Here is a 20,381-nt window from a genome sequence, read left to right on the forward strand (position 1 = left end):
ATAACCTCATGAAATCTCTGCAGTTGAAAGTTTTCATTTACTTTTCTCTATAGCTCCTTGACTTAAATTATCTTTCATCATACTAGAAAGAAAACACATAACTGACTAAAAAACTTTTTCATGTAGTGAAATCTGCATTATTCCAAGTAAAAAAGAATAAATATGGGATAAAATAAAACAATTCTGTGTTTACATTCTTTACATCTTTTTTTACTGTTGCTCTCAAAGAATAAAAATAACACAATGCCTTCCTTCTCAAGCTGCTGACCAAAGTTTAGAACCAGTAAATATATCAAGGCCAACTTTAGTTATTAAATAATTTGCCTGTCAAAGTATGAAAAAATAAAAAGGACATAATTTGGAGCAGTCTTCTGAATGAAAAATAGAAAATTTTCTTTAATTTTTCTGCTTGCATGCATTTGGTTCCTATTATCCTACCCTCCTTGAACATTTTTTCCTCTTAGAAAATTCCAACTATCCCATTTTAAGCTTATCTTAAAATAAAAACTGTGCCCAACCTGGGCACGGTTGCTCATGCCTGTAATCCCAGCACTTTGGGAGGCCACGGACAGCAGAACACCTGGGCTCAAGAGTTCGAGACCACCTTGGGCAACATGGTGAAACCCTATCTCTACTAAAACACAAAAAATTAGCTGGGCATGGTGGCACGCGCCTGTAGTCCCAGCTACTCAGGAGGCTGAGGCAGGAGAATCACTTGAGCCCAGGAGGTGGAGGTTGCAGTGAGCCTGGATGGCGCCACTGCATTCCAGCTTGGGCTACAGAGTAAGACTCTGTCTCAAAAAAACAAAAAACAAAACAAAACAAATGACCACTCCCTCCTCTAAAGTCCTAGAACGACTGTTGCACAATTCATTTAGAAATTAATTGTGTGTGACTTTGAGCCATCTCTTCTATTGCTATCCAAATGTAATTTAAACTTTGACTTTTCATAATTCAAATAAGTACTTCTGATATAATAGCTAACTAGAAATCTAAAGTCATCAATAAATGAAATAGATGCTTCTCAGAGATGGAAACTCGGATTTATTGAAAACAATAAAACAAAAACCAGTTACAGTAATCCCCAAATAAATCAAATTATATTATTATACATTATCACACCATACCCAAGAGCTGGGCATTTTACTTTATGGGATCTAACTGTAAGGAGTAAACTGGAGCTCTTTTAAGAAGTCACAAGGCTAGACAAAATAAAGTCAGAATACTTAATGCTTTGTTGTTTTTTGTTTTGTTTTGTTTTATAGGCACTGACAATAGAGCTGGCCTTGAGCAAGTCTCATACTGAGCAACCAGAAAAACAAAACTCAAAAAAAGGAACTGTATACAATTATTTTAACTTCCTTAAAAGATAAGGCTAACTCTAGTAGAAGGGCTTAATAAAAGTATAGCTCTCAAGCTGTAAAGAAAATACAATCCCGAGTAGCTGGGATTATAGGCACCTGCCTCCATGCCAGGCTAATTTTTGTATTTTTAGTAGAGACAGGGTTTCACCATGTTGGGCAGGCTGGTCTCAAACTCCTGACCTCAGGTGATCCACCCACCTCAGCCTCCCAAAGTACTGGGATTACAGGCATAAGCCACTGCACCCAGCCTCAACCGAGTTGTTTTAACGATTAAGTAACATGAATGTGTATTCATTATCATTTGTTTTTAATAATAAACATTACTATTATTATCTACTTCTGTTGTGTCTGGTGACAGCTCCTTCTGCTGGTAAAAAAAATCTCAGTCTGAGACGTGGGAATTCAATTATTATATGACTTAAGGTGATAAAATTATGTACCTGCCAAGGGAAAAATGATATACTGCAGTTCTGCTCCCTCATAAATACCAAAACAAAAGCAGAAAAAATTTAAGTAACAAATTAAAATTGGAAGATTTTCAGACATTAGACTGTTATTTATTCAACAAACATTAATCAGCAGCCACTGTCAGACAGAAGTGAATACTTCCTTTGCCCTCTGAAAGTTTGTTGAGAACTACTGAAAAGAGGCAGATAAACAGAAGAAAAGGCATACAAATTTATTTGATCACAGTTTTACGTGACATGAAAGCCTTCAGAATGAAGAACCAAAAATACAGGGGAAACTGTCCTTTTTTATGCTTAGGTTCAACAAAGTATGGACAGCTGTGTAGAAATGTGATTGGACAAAAAGGGAATGATCTAATGTTAATAGACTGAGTGGGGAAACCATGCAAGACCTGTCTAATTCTTTTGTGTTTGTGTGCCTCCCTGAGTATGTACTCTTTACTTTTGGGTATGGAGAAGGATTCTAAAATAAGGATCTTATGATCTATGGTCAAACAAAGTAGGTCAGGTAATTTTTTTATGACTGGTGTTACACAAAAAAAAGGAAGAAGGAAAAGTTAGAATAATATTCTTAGGCTTTATGACTGACTTTTTAAAAGGGGTTCTGCATTGTGGAAGACAGTGTGGCGATTTCTCAAAGACCTAGAAGCAGAAATATCATTCAACCAGAAATCCCATTACTGGGTATATACCCTAAGGAATATAAATGGTTCTATTATAAAGATACATGTATGTGTATGTTCACTGCAGCACTATTCACAATAGCAAAGACATGGAATCCACCTAAATGCCCATCAATGACAGACTAGATAATGTAGTACATATACACCACGGAATACTACGCAGCCATGAAAAGGAATGAGATTAGCCAGGCATGGTGGCTCATGCCTGTAATCCCAGCACTTTGGGAGGCCAAGGTGGGTGGATCACCTGAGGTTGGGAGTTCAAGACCAGCCTGGCCAAAACAGTGAAACCCTGTCTCTACTAAAAATATAAAAATTAGCTGGGTGTGGTGGCACATACCTGTAATCCTAGCTACTCGGGAAGCTGAGGCAGGAGAATTGCCTGAATCCAGGAGGCAGAGGTTGCAGTAAGCAAAGACTGCACCACTGCATTCTAGCCTGGACGACAGAGCGAGACTCCATCTCAAAAAAAAAAAAATTAAAAAATTAAAAAATAAAAATAAAAGGAACAATATCATGTCCTTTGCAGGGACATGGATGGAGCTGTAAGCCATTATTCTCAGCAAACTAAAGCAAGAACAAAAAACCAAATACCGTTGTGTTCTCACTTCTAAGTGGGAGCTGAATGATGAGAACACATGGACTCATCGAGGGGAACAACACACACTGGGGCCTACTGCAGGGTGGGGGATGATGGCAGGGAGAGCATCAGAAAGAATAGCTAATGGATGCTGGGCTTAATACCCATGTGATGGGATGATCTGTGCAGCAAATCACCATGGCACATGTTTACCTATGTAACAAACCTGCACATCTTGCACACGCACCCCAGAACTTGAAAGTTGGAAATTTTTAAAAAAGGGAAAAAAATTAAAATTACATTAAATAATTCTAGCCTATACGCAAAAAACAAGATACTTATGTAATTAAAAATACATTTGCAAAAAGGCAGTGAATGGGCTGCACAATAAAATATATACATCTGAAGTTAGTGAGCCGAAAGAAAAATAAAGGCAATCTCCCAAAACAGAGAAAATTTAAAGAAATAGGAAATATGATGGTAAGTTTAAAGACATAGAAAACAGTCCAGGTGATCCAACCTATGTTCGTAAAGCGTTTAAGAAAGATGTTGTAGGAACTATGCAGAAGAGGGGTCAGGGAGAAAAAGAAAGAGAGAAACAGGAAAGAAGGAAGGAAGGAAAGAATATAATAGAAATATAAACCTTGTCAATGTAAAAACAATACAATGCAATAAATAAAGTCAGTGCAAGGGAAGTGAGAAGTGGAAGTGTACTGAAACTCTCATTTTTGTGCAGAGTTAATAGATGCTATGGCTCTACAAATCAAAACATAGTCGTAAAGGAAACTACCAGAAAAAAACTAAAAATAATAATGTAACTAACACATTTAGGAAATGAAGAAGGAAAAACAGAAGTTGGTTAAAAGTCTTTTGTAAATCACTTATAAATCACTAGGTTAATGCATATCGTCTAAAGTTGATAAATCAAAAATTTTAAATTATAATGTCAATTCCAGAAATAATAAAGGGCAATGTGACTACTTCTGGGGAGTAGGACTAACTGAAGAGAAAGTACTAAGGAAGTGCTCCTTACTTCTAATTTTATACATTTCAATATCTTTTGATTTATCCGTGCATATGTACACATGGATTATTTTCAAAAATTTTTTAAAAGTTAAGCAATGTAAGAGCCTATTAATACTGTCTTTGATGCCTCTAAAAGATTATATAACGAAGCACTTGGTGAAGTCTCGGTCCTTCCAGAATTGACTTCACCAAGTGCTAACATTAATGTGCTAGCTTTTATCAAAGATTGCTTTGAAAAACAACCATAAAGAATATTTTCTTGTTTACTGTAAAACTGTTGTTGAGGACATTGTTTATGCATGAGTCATCGTTCATTGTACAGGGGGGTCCTTGAGTGAATCTCTGTCAAGGTCAGTGCTAAATAAAGCTTGCTTCTGCTGGGGAAGAAAGAAAAGGGGGGTGGTGGTTCTGGTTTCTATGACCCACTTTTAAAAAGATGGATTCTAGTTTATATGGCTAGCCTTGGAGGAAAAATAAAACTGAGAGACAAGAGGACAAAAAAAGGTTAAAAAATTAAACAGTCCTTTTGTTTCTGAGACTACTTCTAAGACCTTCATTGTAGAGTATTGTTTTCTGAGTCTCAACACTGCTATGTGCAAGTTACTTTCTTCAGGACTAAAGGGCTAAAGGGGTAAAAGATGAAGATTAAAAATATAGTCCTTTCCTTCAAAGACTTTAAGCATTAAGCCTAGAAGAGAAAATGAAGTAGGATACAAACAACTACAGTACAATGCAATATATAATAAATGTCATGAGATAGAAAATATTCTTAAGTTTTGAGGAGAAACTGGACATGAGTAGGGGAAAATAAGGAAAAAAATAAATAAGCAAAATTTGAATTTGGCCTTGAAGTATTCCAGTAGATAGAATGTAGTAAAAATACAGGTGAGGAAAAATCACTAATCATAGTATGCCTGAAAAAATAAGCTGCTTACACGAGTAAGACTTAGGAATGAAAAGCATTTTGGGGCAACAACAATGACAGCTTGGATTGCCTAGCTAAGGAATTAGGACTACATCCCACAGGCATTAAGGAGTCACTGAATGCTAAGGACAAATTCTGAATCTAGCAATTGTACATAGTTTAAATAACAGCAGAACAAGGCAAAAGAGGTAAAGGTAAAATATCAACATATTATAATCATCCAAATGATAATGAAGGCCCACATTTAGACAATGGCAAAGTAATGAATGAATTCAAGATACAGAAGTAGAAGAAACAACTGAAGAGACTGAAGCAACAATCAAATAAAAGTGACTAGCAGATTTCTAGCAGCCAGGGGAAGAATAGCTTTTGGAAATTTAGAGAAGTCAGGTCTGGCAGATTGGTCATATAATGTTTTTTAAAATCTGTTCATTTATTTATTCAAGCATTTATTAAGCATAACCTGTATGTCAGTTGCTAGGGACATAAAGAGGAGTAAGACCTAGTTCCTGTCTTGAAAGTAGTAGAGACATGTAACAATTACCATATTAAGTGATATATTCAATAACAGGAGCTGTAAAATCGGAGACTAATTTGCAAATGTATCAAAATGCTTCATGACCAATTCCCTAAATTTATTAATCAAAAATATATCTTAAGTAAAACTTTTCTTTATTAGATATAAATATATTCATATATTCAATGAATATGATTTTCTTATCAGAATTTTAAGGATTGTCCAATTTGTCAAATGCTGTTCAGACAGACAAGCAATATTAGTATTCTTAAAACCAGAATCAGCATATGCAAAGATAGGGAGTGTGGTTCAAAGAAATGTAAATAGTTTTAATATTCCAGAGTGTAAGATAAATAGGGAGAAAAATCAGAAAAAATTGGGGTCAGATGACGAAAAGTATAAATATATTTTCTTCTATAACTGATGGAAAGTAACTGAAACATTTAAGCAGGAGAATCCCTAGAATTCTCAACCTAGAATCCCTTTTCAGAAAATAGTCTGTCCCAACCTCACAAGAGGTTTCTTGAAGCCATATTGATACTAGAGAATCTCATCCCTCCATTGCCAGTTCCACTGGATCAGGGACACATGTTCCACTGACTAAGGCCACTCAGATTTTCTGATCTAAGAATTTAGAATTGTGACATATAGCAACTCAGTCAGTCAGCTGTGGTCTATGTGCACTGAACTTGTAGCTAATGTAAATTTAGAAGTTAGGAGTGCAATTGGAGACCATAGCAAGGAGAGCAAAGAGAACCAACATACAGAGATATAAAGCAGTACACATACTTAAAGAAAAGAGAACATGTAGCCCTAGAAAGAAAACATCCAGTTTCCTGTTTAGTACTCATGGGACCTGGCTATACATCTTACCCTTAAGTGATACAACCCCATAGCTTTTCAAAAAATCCATTTTCTGCTTAAGCTAATTTAAGTGGGTTTCTATTTTCTGCAACTGTTACTAAACAAGGTTTTGGCGGTTAATCAGATTCTGGTGGTTAATCTGAAGGATAAATTAAAGGGAAAATAGGCTAGAAATAGGTGGAACATTTAAAGTAGAAAAGGAGTTACCAAACAAAAGCAGTAGTAACAAACAGAGGCAGGTATGATGAAAGAAAAGTAACCAATATAATGCAGGGTCCTCAAACCTTAATTAACAAGTTTCAGGAAGCTGGAGCAGTATCAATTGCGTCTAAAGACTAGAAGCAACAGAATGTCATGATACCTTTAAGAAAACTACTTCAACAGAATAACTGAGACAGAAGTCATAAATGAGTAAGCTAAATAAATGGTAGACAAGGCAACTAAGAAATTTCTTATAAAAAGAAAGAAATTTGAGGGTACAACAGTATTAAAGAGTGTAATAAAAAACAGCCAGTGGATAATGCAAAGCCCCACCCTGCAAAAGAGTAAAACATGATATTCCAGAGGAAGCAAAAGCCCAGGAAAGTATAACCTTACCAAGAAGAAGCAATTTTTCCTTAAAATTCAGTAGAAATAAAAAGGATGGCTAACATTCCAAGAAATTTGAAAGTAAAGACAAGAAAACTTGAGGAAACTCACATGGTTGAACAGCACGTATCTCTACATAAAGATGAGTGATATGCTGAGAACAAAACAGCAGGAGTAGGTTGGATGACAGAAGACAACATAAAAAGTTTGAGCCACAACTGGGGAATGGGATGGGTGTCAACAAGAGTTAAGACAAGGATGACCTTTACTGACCCAAAGCTTCAGGAGATAAAAAAACAAAAGAACCACAAATTGATATAATAAGGAAAAAGTGAGGTACTACTGAGCTAGGTAAGGATAAGTTCAGGTATAGTTCAATACATAACCTAGCATAATGTAACTCTAACTGGCAAAAATTTATCAAATTTGATTAATCAAATATAATTTTAATTTTAATTAATTTTAATTAATCATATTTGATTAATTTTTGTAAGTTAGTTAGGCTAATAAAGCTATTTACAGATGTTTCTATCCTAAAAGCTGAAAAGTGCTCTATTTTAAATTTGCATTATAAAGAAGTCTGATAGACATTTCAAAAAAATTTTTTTTTTTTTTTGAGATGGAGTCTTGCTCTGTTGCCCAGGCTGGAGTGCAGTGGCGCTATCGTGGCTCACTGCTAGCTCCGCCTCCTGGGTTCACGCCATTCTCCTGCCTCAGCCTCCAGAGTAGCTGGAACTACAGGCGTCCGCCACCACGCCCGGCTAATTTTTTGTATTTTTAGTACAGACGGGGTTTCACCGTGATCTCGATCTCCTGACCTCATGATCCACCCGCCTAGGCCTTCAAAATGTTTTTAAACATTAAAATAACTCAGACCTATCTACATATTCAAAAATCAATGCTATTAAATAAACAGAAATGAGATACTACGATACACTTATTAGAATGACCAAAATCCACAACACTGACAACACCAAATACTGGAGATGGTGTGGAACAACAAAAACTCTTACTGTTGGTAGGAATACAAAATAGTTCAGGCACTCTGGAGGGCAGTTTGGGAGTTTCTTACAATCTAAATATATTCTTACCATACAATTGGACACCCTGGTATTTAACCGAAGGAGTTGAAAAGTTGTGTCCACACAAAAACTTGCATAGGATGTCTATAGCATTTTATTCATAACTGCCAAAACAGAAGCAACCAAGATGTCCTTCAGTAGGTGAATGAATAAACTGAGGTACATACAGACAATGTGATATTATTCAGTACTAAAAAGAAATAAGCTATCAAGCTATGAAAAGACATGGAGGAAAATTAAATGCTTATTTCTAAGTGAAAGAAACCAATGTAAAATGGCTACACACTGTATGATTCCAACCGCATGAGATTTTCCCAAAGGCAGAACTATGGAAACTGTAAAAAGATCAGTGGTTGCCAGGGGATGGAGGAGAGGGAAAGATGAATAGGTAGAACACAGAGAATAAGCTTAGTGCAGGGACACTACTCTGTATACTATAATGCTGGATACATGTCATTATACATTTGTACAAACCCATAGAATGCACAACACCAAGATGTGTGCACTCTGGGCTCTGGATGATGATGATGTGTCAATATAGGTTCATCAACTGTAACAAATGTACTCTTGTGGAGAATGTCGATAATGCATATGTACATATGTAGGGACGCAGGTATTTGAGAAATCTCTAGACCTTCCTCTCAATTTTGCTGTGGACCTAAAACTACTTTAAAAAATGAAGTCTATTAAAAAACAACAAATACAGATAAACTGACTTAAATCTAAAAAATAAAACTGCAAGATTCTTAGGAGCAAATTTGGGTAGCTATCTTTTAAACCCAGGATAGGGAATAATTTATTTAAAAGGGCATGAAAAGCAATTACAGTAAGTCCTCACTTAACACCGTTGATGGATTCTTGAAACTGTGACTTTAAGAGAAACAATGTGCTGCAGGTCCTTTAATAATGCTGTTTTGCTCAATATCATTTCTTTCCTTTTCTTTTTTTGAGACAGGGTCTCACTATGCTGCCCAGGTTACAGTGCAATGACACAATTCCAGCTCACTGCAGCCTTAACTCTTGGGCTCAAGTCATTCTCTCACCTCCACCTCCAAAGTAGCTGGGACTACAGGTGTGCATCACCACTTCTGGCTAATGTTTCATTGTTTATAATATCATTTCCTTAGACCACTGATGAGAAAAAAGAAACCGGTCTCATTATAAGTTGCTTTGCTTAAAGTCAGTTTCCAAGAACCCATCAATGACATTAAGTGAGGACTTACTGTATGATAAACAATGGACAAATTTGACTTAAGAATTTTTTTTATCAAAAGATGCACAGCAATGACAAAAACTGTATTTAGGATTCTGAGTTTGTAAATACTAGTAAACTGTGCAGAAGATTAATATTTTGCTTTATATCCAGTATTAAATCTGATCAACTCCAGCATTTTAATGGCAAGCTATGAAAATACCTAAATAACTGACTCACATAATCTTACAGAATATACTGCCCTTTAAACAAAAGAATAAAATATTATTAATGACTAATAATAAGTAGTTTGCAACAGAGAGATATGGAATTGGAAAATAAGCAACTGATGAAGTGTGTGTATAATTTTTGCTATTTCTTTGCTTCTGAATTTACTTGTTAACTAAATCAACCTAGCATTTGGGGGCCTAGTATGTGTGAAGCAATACAATATTTTATACAACTTCATATGGCTGTTCATTTGGATAGTTTACAAATCCCCAGGCCATAAACTATTAATATAACTTTACCCTTTCTATACCAAATGTACAATAGATATTAAATACAAGCCTGTTGATGATAATGATGTAAATTATTCCAAATATTTGCCAAAGAAGGTAGAGGCATTTAAAACTGTCCCTCCCACACAACTCCCATAAAAGAAACTGAAAAAGTTAGGAACTGAAAGAAGACACTCACAATGTACACAGAGGATTAACACAAGCAATATAAAGAACTCTTATAAACTAGTAAGAAAAACAAAAACAGGCAAGAGACATAAATAGGAATTTCACTGAAGAAGCCACGTAAAAAGGCCGACAAACATAAAAAGAAGTGTTCTACATCAGTGATAACCAGGAAAATGCGCATCAAGATCACAATAAGGCAACATTTTACACCCTTATGATTTGTAAAACTTAAAAAGAGAGTATCAAGTGTTGGAGAGGATGGATAACCAAAGGATCTTTTATTTCATGTATTGCTAATATGAATATAAATTGGTGCAACCATATTGAAAGTTCTACATCATCTCTTAAGTTGAACATTGACCTACCCTGTGAGGCAGCAATGCTACCTCTAGGTATATAATAGGAACTGTGGCACATGCACAGTAGGAAACATGCAGACTGTCCATAGGATCTTTGCTTATAATTACAAACAAAAGAAAACAAAAAACAGAAAGTAACTGTCCAACAAGGGAGAGTGGATAAATATCCAAATATCCACCAAAGGAGAGTTAATGAATATTTTACTCAATGAAATATTATATAGCAATTTAAATGAATGACTATAGCAACATGCAAAAACGTGGATATATCTTACTTATAAAAGGTGCAAAATCAAGTTCAAAAAGATTATATTCACAATTCTATACAAACAACTAAAAGACGTTTAGATTTGTATGTCCAACTAAACTATACACAGTAGTCTCCTTTTATCCACCAAGAGACCTTCAGTAAATGCATAAAACCACGAACAGTACTAAACTCTATTTACACTTTTCCTTTAACATACATACTTATGCTAAAGTTTAATTTATAAATTAGGCACAGTAAGCGATTAACAATAATAATAAAATAGAAAAATTATAACTATACTGTAATTAGAGTTATGAGTGTGGTTTCTCTCAAAGTATCTTAGTACTTATAAATATCTTATAGTACTATACTGTACTCACCTATTTTTGGACCACAGTTGACCATGGGTAACTGAAACCGTGGATAAGGAGGGACTACTATATAAGGAAGAGAATGAACACAGGACTCAAAAATGATGACCTAGATGACAAGAAGGTGGAAATAGAGGGGTAGAATAGAGGAAAACTATACGTAGGTTAAAGTTCCTAGCTTGTTTTGAGAGAGGGGGAGTGGTGGCCCATGAGTACTTATTAAAATGACTGACAGATAGATAGGTGATTAATCCAATGCAGTGTGCCTGATGTTTAATAAATTTTTTAAAAATCCGAAAGTTGCATAAAATTTGTTCAATGAAAATTCTGAAACAGGGAGAACAAACACCTCCTTAAAGAATCCCTAAGGTAGCAACTACAGGGAAGGGAAAACAATATGATTAATGTGTAAAATATATGATACTCAGGCCAGGCACAGTGGCTCACATCTGTAATCCTAGCACTTTGGGAGGCCAAGGCAGGTGGATTGCTTGAGTCCAGCAGTTCAAAACCAACCTGGGCAACATGGCAAAACCCCATCTCTCCAAAAAAATATAAAAATCAACCATGCATGATGACTCACACCTGTAGTACCAGCTACTTGGGAGGCTGAGATGGGCGAATCACTTGAGCCCAGGAGGCAGAGGCTGCAGTGAGCCGAGATCACGTCACTGCACTTCAAGCTGGGTGACAGTGCGAGATCCTGTCTCAAAAATAAAAATAAAAATAAAATATATAAAAAACTCTCAGCACATGTATTGTGTGGTATGTCTTCTATAATCAAAAATAAATTCCAAATTTTTTCATAACTACATTCCACTAAATTAAGGTACTTATGAGCCAGGGCAGTAAACCTTTCACCAATTTGATAAGTCACTGACAAATTTCTAAAAGAGATAAATCCTAACAATATTATATAAGTCTTGTATATCCACTCATCTTTATGAGGCACTTGAACACTACCTTCACATCTAAGGTGTTTACTGTCATCAACTACACTGTCCCATGCTTTCTTATCTTCATTTTTTACAGGCAATATTTATGTATATAATGTTACACAAATTTCATTTCTGTGATTGCAAAAAAACCCAAGTATGATAATAGAGCTAGTTTCAAACAAGATTTCGTCAGATAAAATTAAGAGAAGCTAGACATGCATCAAGATAAAGGTTCTCTATTTCTGTTTCATTAAGGAAGTACTTTTTCATTAGTATATTTTTCCCACTCTAAATTTTAAATCTTTTTAAAGCTTTTAACTAGTTTTCAACTTTGCTGTCAAGTTTGAACTCTGCTGTATATCAAAAGTTGATCATATTAAATGTCATATACTGTAGAGTAAAATTGGTTTTTGAAATAATATAGACATTTGACAATTATCAGCACAGTATATTTTATGAGGGAATAATGTAGAATTAACTGTTTTATTCAAATACCATTTATGGTATGAAAGTAACATTATTTTAGGTGATGTTTACAAACTACTACTTTATTTGTTTAAAAGTAAACATGCTTCTGATGAATGGCATGAAAATTTACCATTGCCAAATTCGAAAAGCAGAAATAAGAGAGCCCAAGGAATCAGATGCTAAGCTCTGGGATAAAGAGATGATGTCTAGAAGGTGCCCCTACTTCTCCCTGTTTCAACACTATGTGAATGGTAGGAATTGCATGATACTAGACCTAACCTCTGTTACACTAATGAGAGATGAGAAAAAAATCCATTTTAGAGCCATCATTTAGTAACACTAGTTTTAACACAGACTTTTATCTTGGTTGTCAAGAAATACTTGGAAAGTTATTTAGTATGTTTAGTTCAGCAAAGTATGCGCTGCAAATCACAAACATTATGGTAGTCTATAAGAGCAGCAACAATCAAACCTAAGCCAGAAAAACACACTGTATTGCTATATTATTCAAAGAAATTGTTGCTATACTTCATTACTGTCTATTACTAAATCCATACTACTGCACTTTTCTTTGAGACAGGTTCTTGCTCTGTCACCAAGGCTGGAGTGCAGTCGCGTGATCTCAGCTCACTGCAACCTCCGCCTCCTGAGTTCAAGCGATTCTTGTGCCTCAGCCTCCCAAGTAGTTGGGATTACAGGCACACATCACCACACCTGGCTAATTTTTGTATTTTTAGTAGAGACAGGGTTTCACCATGTTGGCCAGGCTAGTCTCGAACTCCTGACCTCAGGTGATCCGCCTGTCTCAGCCTCCGAAAGCACTGGAATTACAGGTGTGAGCCACCATGCCCAGCCTGCACTTTTCTTCTCAATAAAGCAGTGACTCATAATTGAAATATTTTGAGATTAAAAAAGGCAATAAAAGCTAATTAGATCCACTCATCTAGAACTAGTGGCAAGAAAAAATTTTTTAACCTACTGTGACTTCTATCTTAAAATTCTCTGAGCTTCATTTTTCTTCAAAATTCTAGTAAGTAAAATGAGATAAAGAAGAAAAAGAAAAAATGTACTCTACAGCCATGGGACTTTTAGGTGGCAAAAGTCTGTTAGTCTCTAAGTGACAGAACTATGAGTAACTTTTATTTTCTTTTGTGCTTTTCCACATTTTCTGGATTTTCTGTAATACATGTGCATTACATTTCTAATTTGAAAACAATGTAAAGTCTGTCTTAACTACCCTGCTTACCTTCTCATACTACCATCCCCCAAACCACCCTAAAATTTTAATCCTTCCAACTCAGACCTTCCACTTTCCAGCGTCACTGCAAAATTAGATGCCGTCTCCTAATTTTCCATTAAATGAGTAAACTACCAGTGTGCTATATGGAAGAATGATGTAACTACTATAGAAATCCCTTTTGTACTTTTAAAGAGACTATTTTTGGGAGAAGGGATTAGAAATGTAAATTAAAGAAAACTACGTAATTTCATATGTCAAAGATTATAATGAACTTCTCTTAAAATAATCTAGACATCTCTCCTCCTACATGACAAATGGAGTCTTCTCATCAATGTATTGCGCACCTACTAAGTGTCAAACACAGAGCTAGGTTACATGTGAGTATAAAATTTTAAAGGAAAGCACAGACAGTCTACAGAGTAATGTTAAATCTTTTGGGAAGTTTTGGGCAAGCATGTGACACCTTTCATTAGAAACAGTAATTCTTAATGAAGAAACCCTGTAAAAAGATTATTTGTACTATTATTCTTTGTGAAATATTAGACTATCTACAATAATAAAACACTGCTAAATTATAGACTACCAAGTGGAATGTAGAAATCATTTTTCCTTGTTACAGATGGAGCTAACAAGTAGTGTAATGTTAATGTTGGTTAATTACGTTTTTGGCCAATTTGTAGAAAGTTCATACAACTATAACATTAGATGCAAAACATTTATAGTTCCCCAGAACTGCGGCAATTTAAATAATGGTGTAGTGGGGCCGGGCACGGTGGCTCACACCTGTAATCCCAGCACTTTGGGAGGCCGAGGCAGACGAATCATGAGGTCAGGGGTTCAAGACCAGCCTGGCCAACATAATGAAACCCCATCTCTACTAAAAATACAAAAAATTAGCCGGGGGTGGTGGCAGGTGCCTGTAATCCCAGCTACTCGAGAGGCTGAGGCAGGAGAATCGCTTGAACCTGGGAGACAGAGATTGCAGTGAGCAGAGATGGCACCACTGCACTCTAGCCTGGGTGACAGTGCGAGACTCCGTCTCAAAAAAAAAAAAAAAAAAAAAAAAATAGTGTAGTGGGAAACATACAGACCTGGGTTCAAACTCAGACACACAATGTAACCATGAGCAATTTACTTAACATTCTTGAACTTGAGTTTCCTGATCCACAACATGGAAATAACACCTACCTTATTGGATTGTTGTGAAGATCAAATAAGGTGTACAGGATACTAAGTACAATGTCTGATATATAGCAAATAATTTTTAAAATGTTATTTGTACTCTCTTATGATTATCTTCTAGTACAATTATCTATACTCTCTTCTGGAAAGCAAAAGTCTATCTTGTCATCTTTATATCCTCCAATATAGCTTTGGTAGATACTACATAACTGTTTGGTGAAATTAACCCCTGTAATTTAAGGGTAACTATCTCAACTTTCCACTTGAGCAAGTTACCTCTATCTAAATAAAATCTGCTGAGAATGGAATTTAAGATTCCCAGACCAACACTTTATTGGACATTCTGATGAAGAAAATGAATCTCCAATAATCAACAAGGTAGCTTTATTAGTACACTGCTCAATATTTGGTCTGCATTCTACAAAATTACCATTGTAGCCAACACTTTCATTTTGAGATTCTTTACAGTTTTCATTAATCCAGGTTTCTTGGAAATAAACTTTAGTTTCTTTGGCATTGCAAAAATGTGTAAGTTTTCTGCTATACTTCAAATAAAAAAATAAAGAGAACACAACGCAACAAATTAGTTATGAGATAAAAATTAGAAATTGGCCATTTTAAACAGCTGATTTTTATTTTTACTACAGTAAATATTCTTCCTTATACCTTGAAACCTCTAGCTACCAAAGTTTACATAGTTTATTAATGCTTCCTTGTTGAATAAGCCTCCTGAATTACTAGCAATACTTAAAAACATTACTCCATGCTATTACAGTAATTAACAAGACAGAATACTGTAGTTTCAGATTTTCTTACTTTGCCTTTCCATGACCAAAAGCCAATTCTAGCTCAAGCAGTGGAGTATTTCAAATTCTACAATTTGAAAAAATAATGAAAAGCTGGATATATTTCTAAATAAATATCAATTTCATTAAAGCTAGGTTGTAATATGTAACTTTCAGAGTAAAACAAGTATTCCTGAGACAGGATACATAGCAAAGTAACAGTTTTAACCATTAAATACATCTTAAAACTGGCTACAAAACTTCTTAAATACTTAAAATCTGTATGGCAGAGAAGAATTAAGAACTTCATATTAAACGGTATTTCAGTCTAAATTCAAACAATTTAGAAGCTTTTTAAAGAAGTGAATCTTGAAACAAAAGTTTAATAAATACTTGGTTACTGTACACTAAGTTTCAGGACCCAATGAAATAAAAAGTTTGAATAGATGGAAATATTTGGAGAAGCAAACTTTATGACTATTTATCTTTAAGTGTTGATATAAGTAATAGTCTCAAACATTTTAATAAACACGATAAAGTTTAAATGCAATAACTTTTATCAAAACTGGGAGTCAAATAAACCAAGAAAATGACTTGGATATATGACAACCTATAAGGTAACACTTAATAAAAACTATTCTTTTTCTGGAAGGGGTTATATTTCAGTTTATCTAGAAGCTCAACTTTAGGTATGTATTCCTCTATTTTGGTCGTATTTCTAAAGTCATCATATTTAAAATTTCTTCCTTCTTTGCTTGCTTCCTTGTTATTATAAAAATTGATCTTATTAATTAAAAGATCCTAAATGTTATATTTTAATACACATGAAAATATATTTTCAGTTCCAGTGCCAAAGTAGGTGTCTTTTATGCCAACTTTCTATAAAATACAAGTACCAATGCCAAATATATTATAACTCTAACACTGCTCAATTCAAAAGAAAAATGACCCTATCATCTTTCTCAATCAAAACCAAAGTATGTTTTTCATGGTTCAAGACCAGGCAATGTAAAGTATTTCTGACTTGCCTCACATCATCTTCATTTTAAAAGCTCACGTAAATTATTTACTATTAATAAAATAGCAAATTCCATTCATTTAGCAAATGTGGTATGCTGTAAGATCTGCTTATAAAAGGTTAACTGTAATTAAAATATTACATAGCAACATTTTCAATTATATGAAATTCAGCTTTGCTTTACCAAAGGATTCTAAATGTGCAACACTGCATTGATATACACTGTTAAAATCTCTATTTTTGTGGAGGAAATATCAACTATTATACCAACGTTTTCAAGCTTACGTCTGACTGCACAAGAAACTAAACTTATAAAGAGATTTCTTAAAAAGTATATTTAAACAAGAAATTTAGATGCAGTTGCAATACTTAATTCTGACATTATCAACTCTTCAGAGTTTCTTGATTTAGTCTTTTTTTTAAAAAAATTAACTGTCCAACACACAAAAAGAAATGCAGGCATGCTATTTTTTTCTCCTAATTCCCATCTACAATCTTCGAGTAGCTAAAAGATAACTATATTAAAATAAAGCAAAATAACTTTTAAGTCAAAAAACAAACATCTCTGGAACACTCCCAAGTAATGAAAAACCCGACAGGGTAGCTTAAGTCCCCACGTACACCATAGAGATCTAAAAATAAAAATCGTGCCTACATCATCAAATATTTATCTGGAAATGGGAAATAATATTGCTACTCGACATGGACTTAACTAAGCGATCCACTTTGCTCTCATCTTTTGCAGACATGTGGTGCCCAATGTTTTCCCTTAGTCGACTGCTTTCTCATTAGTAAACAACTTATGTAGCTCTTTCTCTGGTGCTCAAATGAGAGGGAAAATGAAAGTCTGAAAAGCAGCAGCATCTGAGCTCCCGGATCTGGGCAGGGGTAGCGGAGAAAGGCACCATGTATTTATCACTCGGTTTAAAAAAAAAAAAAAGGAAGGAAAAGAAAAGAAAAAGATAACCCTCAAAATAGAGGAAAGAAACTCTGTCACCTGAAGAGGGCTGGTGAAGTGAAGCAAACATTTGGAGAGACTCGTTTTTTAAAAAAACTTGTCTAGGGACTGAAAGTTATGGGGGCGCTCTTTGTGCGGAGTCTGAGGGGAGGGGGAGGGACAAGAAAACAGCTTGGGAGTCATTCAAAGGAGTTTAAGGAGCGGTGTACGGAGGAAAGGCGGGGCGGGGCCCGGCCGCGCGAAGGGAGGGGGCGACAGGGGCGTTCGCGGGTAGCTCTGACACCGAGGGAGGGGGCGACGGGCCAGCCTCTCCGGGGACCGGGCGAGAGCACGCTCCCGCTGCAGCAGGGCTGCAGAGATGGGGTCCCCTCTGGTAGGCAGAATCAAACCAAAGCGGTGGCAGGCCAGGGCTTTGGCGGGGGAGAGGGTCCGGCTCCCAAGGGAAGCGGTTCCCCGAGGGAAGCATTTCCCGAGTGACATCCCGGAGTTTCCGCACTTAGCGGGCTAGGGGCGCGGCGGCCGCAGGGCTTTCCTCGGTCCCCGACGCCGCGCGGGACTCTCTCCCTGTCTCCTCCGACAGCGCCACTCGCCAGGGCCGCGGCCCTTACCTGCAGTTCCGTGAGCAGAATCTCCCCCCGTTCGGGGTTGGACGCCATTGCGCTCCGGTATGGACTCCGCACCTGGACGCGGCCGCCGCTGGCGAAGGGAGAAGGCGGGACGGGGCTCGGGGTGGGGGTGAGGAAAGGGGAGAGAAAGAAAAAAAAAAAAAAAACAACTAGGGATTCATGGAGGCGCAGCCCCTGCTGGAGGCGCGGCTTATTCCGTCCGGTTCATCGAGAGCGGCGGGGAGCGAGGGCACTTGTAGCGGGCTTCCTCTCGCCGTCCTCACCGGACTGTTCGTCTAATCGCTCCCTCTGGGCGACGCCAGGAGCCGCCTCAAGCCTCTCCGTGCGGGCGCTGCGGCCGCGGCTGCAGCTCCTCCTGTCGCACCATTTGGCTGTCACCGCGTCGCAAAAGCGGCCTCACTTGGCGGCTGCCAGCACACGTGACAGCGGCAGCCACTGCCTCTCATCGGGCAGGGAAGGTGGGGCAGAGGGGTTCCCCAGGGCGAGCGCGGCGAGGGGGCGGGGCGTTTTCCCACCCGACTCCGCGGCGAGGGCAGCCATTGGACTCGGCTGGGGTGAAAATGAGGGGAAAGGACTGGGCTCGAGTCTCTGGGGAGGCGGGAAGAGGAAGAAAACACACGCCTACTTTCGTGCTGCATTTAACGGCTTCACTGTGAACGCTAGAACTCGGGAGCCTGCTCGATGTTGTTTTCTCGGGTTTTGTTTTGTTTTTTCTTTCTTTTGTTTTTTTCCCAGTTCCACCTTGCCGAAGCTTGGGCTTAACTTTAACAGGCCCTTTTCTAACCTCCACAACCCAAAGAGCTTCGGGACTCAGATCTTACAGATTATTCCTCTCCTCTCCCCTTGACCCCCACATCAACCCAAACTAATAATCTTGCCTTTTGCTCACCCGCAAACCCAGCCCCCAGCGCGCCTTCTCGACCAGTTAAGGTGCACAGCTGGCTAAACGGGTATGGTCTGTACTTTTCATGAAATGTAAGCGGCTGGATCCCTGGCAACTTTTAATGTACGGCCTTTAAGATGTCTTTTTCTTGAGGCTGAACTTGTACTGGAGAACTCTACAGAGCTCTACAGAGCTGAGAATTAGCTGGTTTTTTGGATTGTTTTAACTTTATTTAAGGGAGGGGGAGGTGGGACGGGATTACCCTCGGGAAAGGAAAAAAGCCAACTTTCTTTGGCGTGGTAAGCATTAAAGCTAACCTGACTACTTAGTAAAATATAGCTAAGTAAAGTAAATCTAGGTGTTTGTTTTTAATGACACTATGGTATTAAGGAATTTCGAAGTCTACAGACAGCTTTTGTTTTTGTTTTGTCTGAGCAGTGAATGGATAGGTAAACGCGTAACTTTTGCTTTTTTGAAGCTGCGGTACAATACCTTTGTTAAAAACTACCTGGAGAAAGTGGTAAGGGTTATTTAGGTACGTTGCTACTTAGAAAGGGCATTCATTGACATATTTCTTAGGAAGTGTAACATTATGTACTTCTCACATGCTCCATGTAAATCTGTTGGCCTGATGCCAGGACTTAACGTCTATCCTTTTGCCTTCTCAAGTCTCATATATCAATTCAGCAAACATGTATTGAAGATCTGGAGTTCTGTGGCCACAGTTTCTGAACTCTAACTTATCATATGTGTGATAAAGAATTTTTCTGATGTGTACTTCACAAGTCTTACAACTATTTATATGTCTAGTATATTGCCTTGGTTGAAAATGATAATTAAATACATGACAGAACACTTGGAAAGGCCGGGATATGATTACCTTTACTGGTAACTAAAAGCCAGATGGTGTCCTAGGCTTTGGAGTTACAGCAAGGATTAGCAGTTCTTATCCGGCCAGGCGCAGTGGTTCACGCCTGTAATCCCAGCACTTTGGAAGGCCAAGGCAGGCGGATCATCTGAGGTCGGGAGTTCGAGACCAGCCTGGCCAACTTGGTGAAACTCTGTCTCTACTAAGAATACAAAAACTAGCTGGGCATGGTGGTGTGCGCCTGTAATCCCAGCTACTCGGGAGGCTGAGGCAGGAGAATTGCTTGAACCCAGGAGGTTGTGGTTGCAGTAAGAGTGAGATTCTGCCTCACAAAAAAAAAAAAAAAAAAAGGTACTTATCCTTGGAGTGACTGGAAGATTCTTTGGGGAAGCCAACTTATGTCCGAACAACAATAATGCAATTTTAAGTAATAGATACAGTGTTAGGGGAGCACTGCA

At 37.2% G+C, this 20,381-nt stretch overlaps 1 protein-coding gene across 2 annotated transcripts in view; it reads right to left on the minus strand.

The window, feature by feature from the left end:
- PKN2 (protein kinase N2) overlaps positions 1 to 20,129 on the minus strand; it is a 153,556-nt gene extending 133,427 nt beyond the window's left edge. Inside the window, exon 1 of one of the 2 annotated variants that reach the window (XM_054477452.2) lies at positions 18,155 to 20,129. In XM_054477452.2, coding sequence (XP_054333427.1) covers positions 18,155 to 18,202 — 48 coding nt within the window. In that variant the 5' untranslated portion in view covers positions 18,203 to 20,129. The remainder of the gene's footprint in view (positions 1 to 18,154) is intronic. The other variant, XM_063653103.1, reaches the window with a different exon arrangement.
- Between the last annotated feature and the right edge of the window lie 252 nt (positions 20,130 to 20,381).

This window comes from Pongo pygmaeus, chromosome 1, assembly GCF_028885625.2.
Source record: "Pongo pygmaeus isolate AG05252 chromosome 1, NHGRI_mPonPyg2-v2.0_pri, whole genome shotgun sequence".
NCBI lineage: Eukaryota > Metazoa > Chordata > Mammalia > Primates > Hominidae > Pongo > Pongo pygmaeus.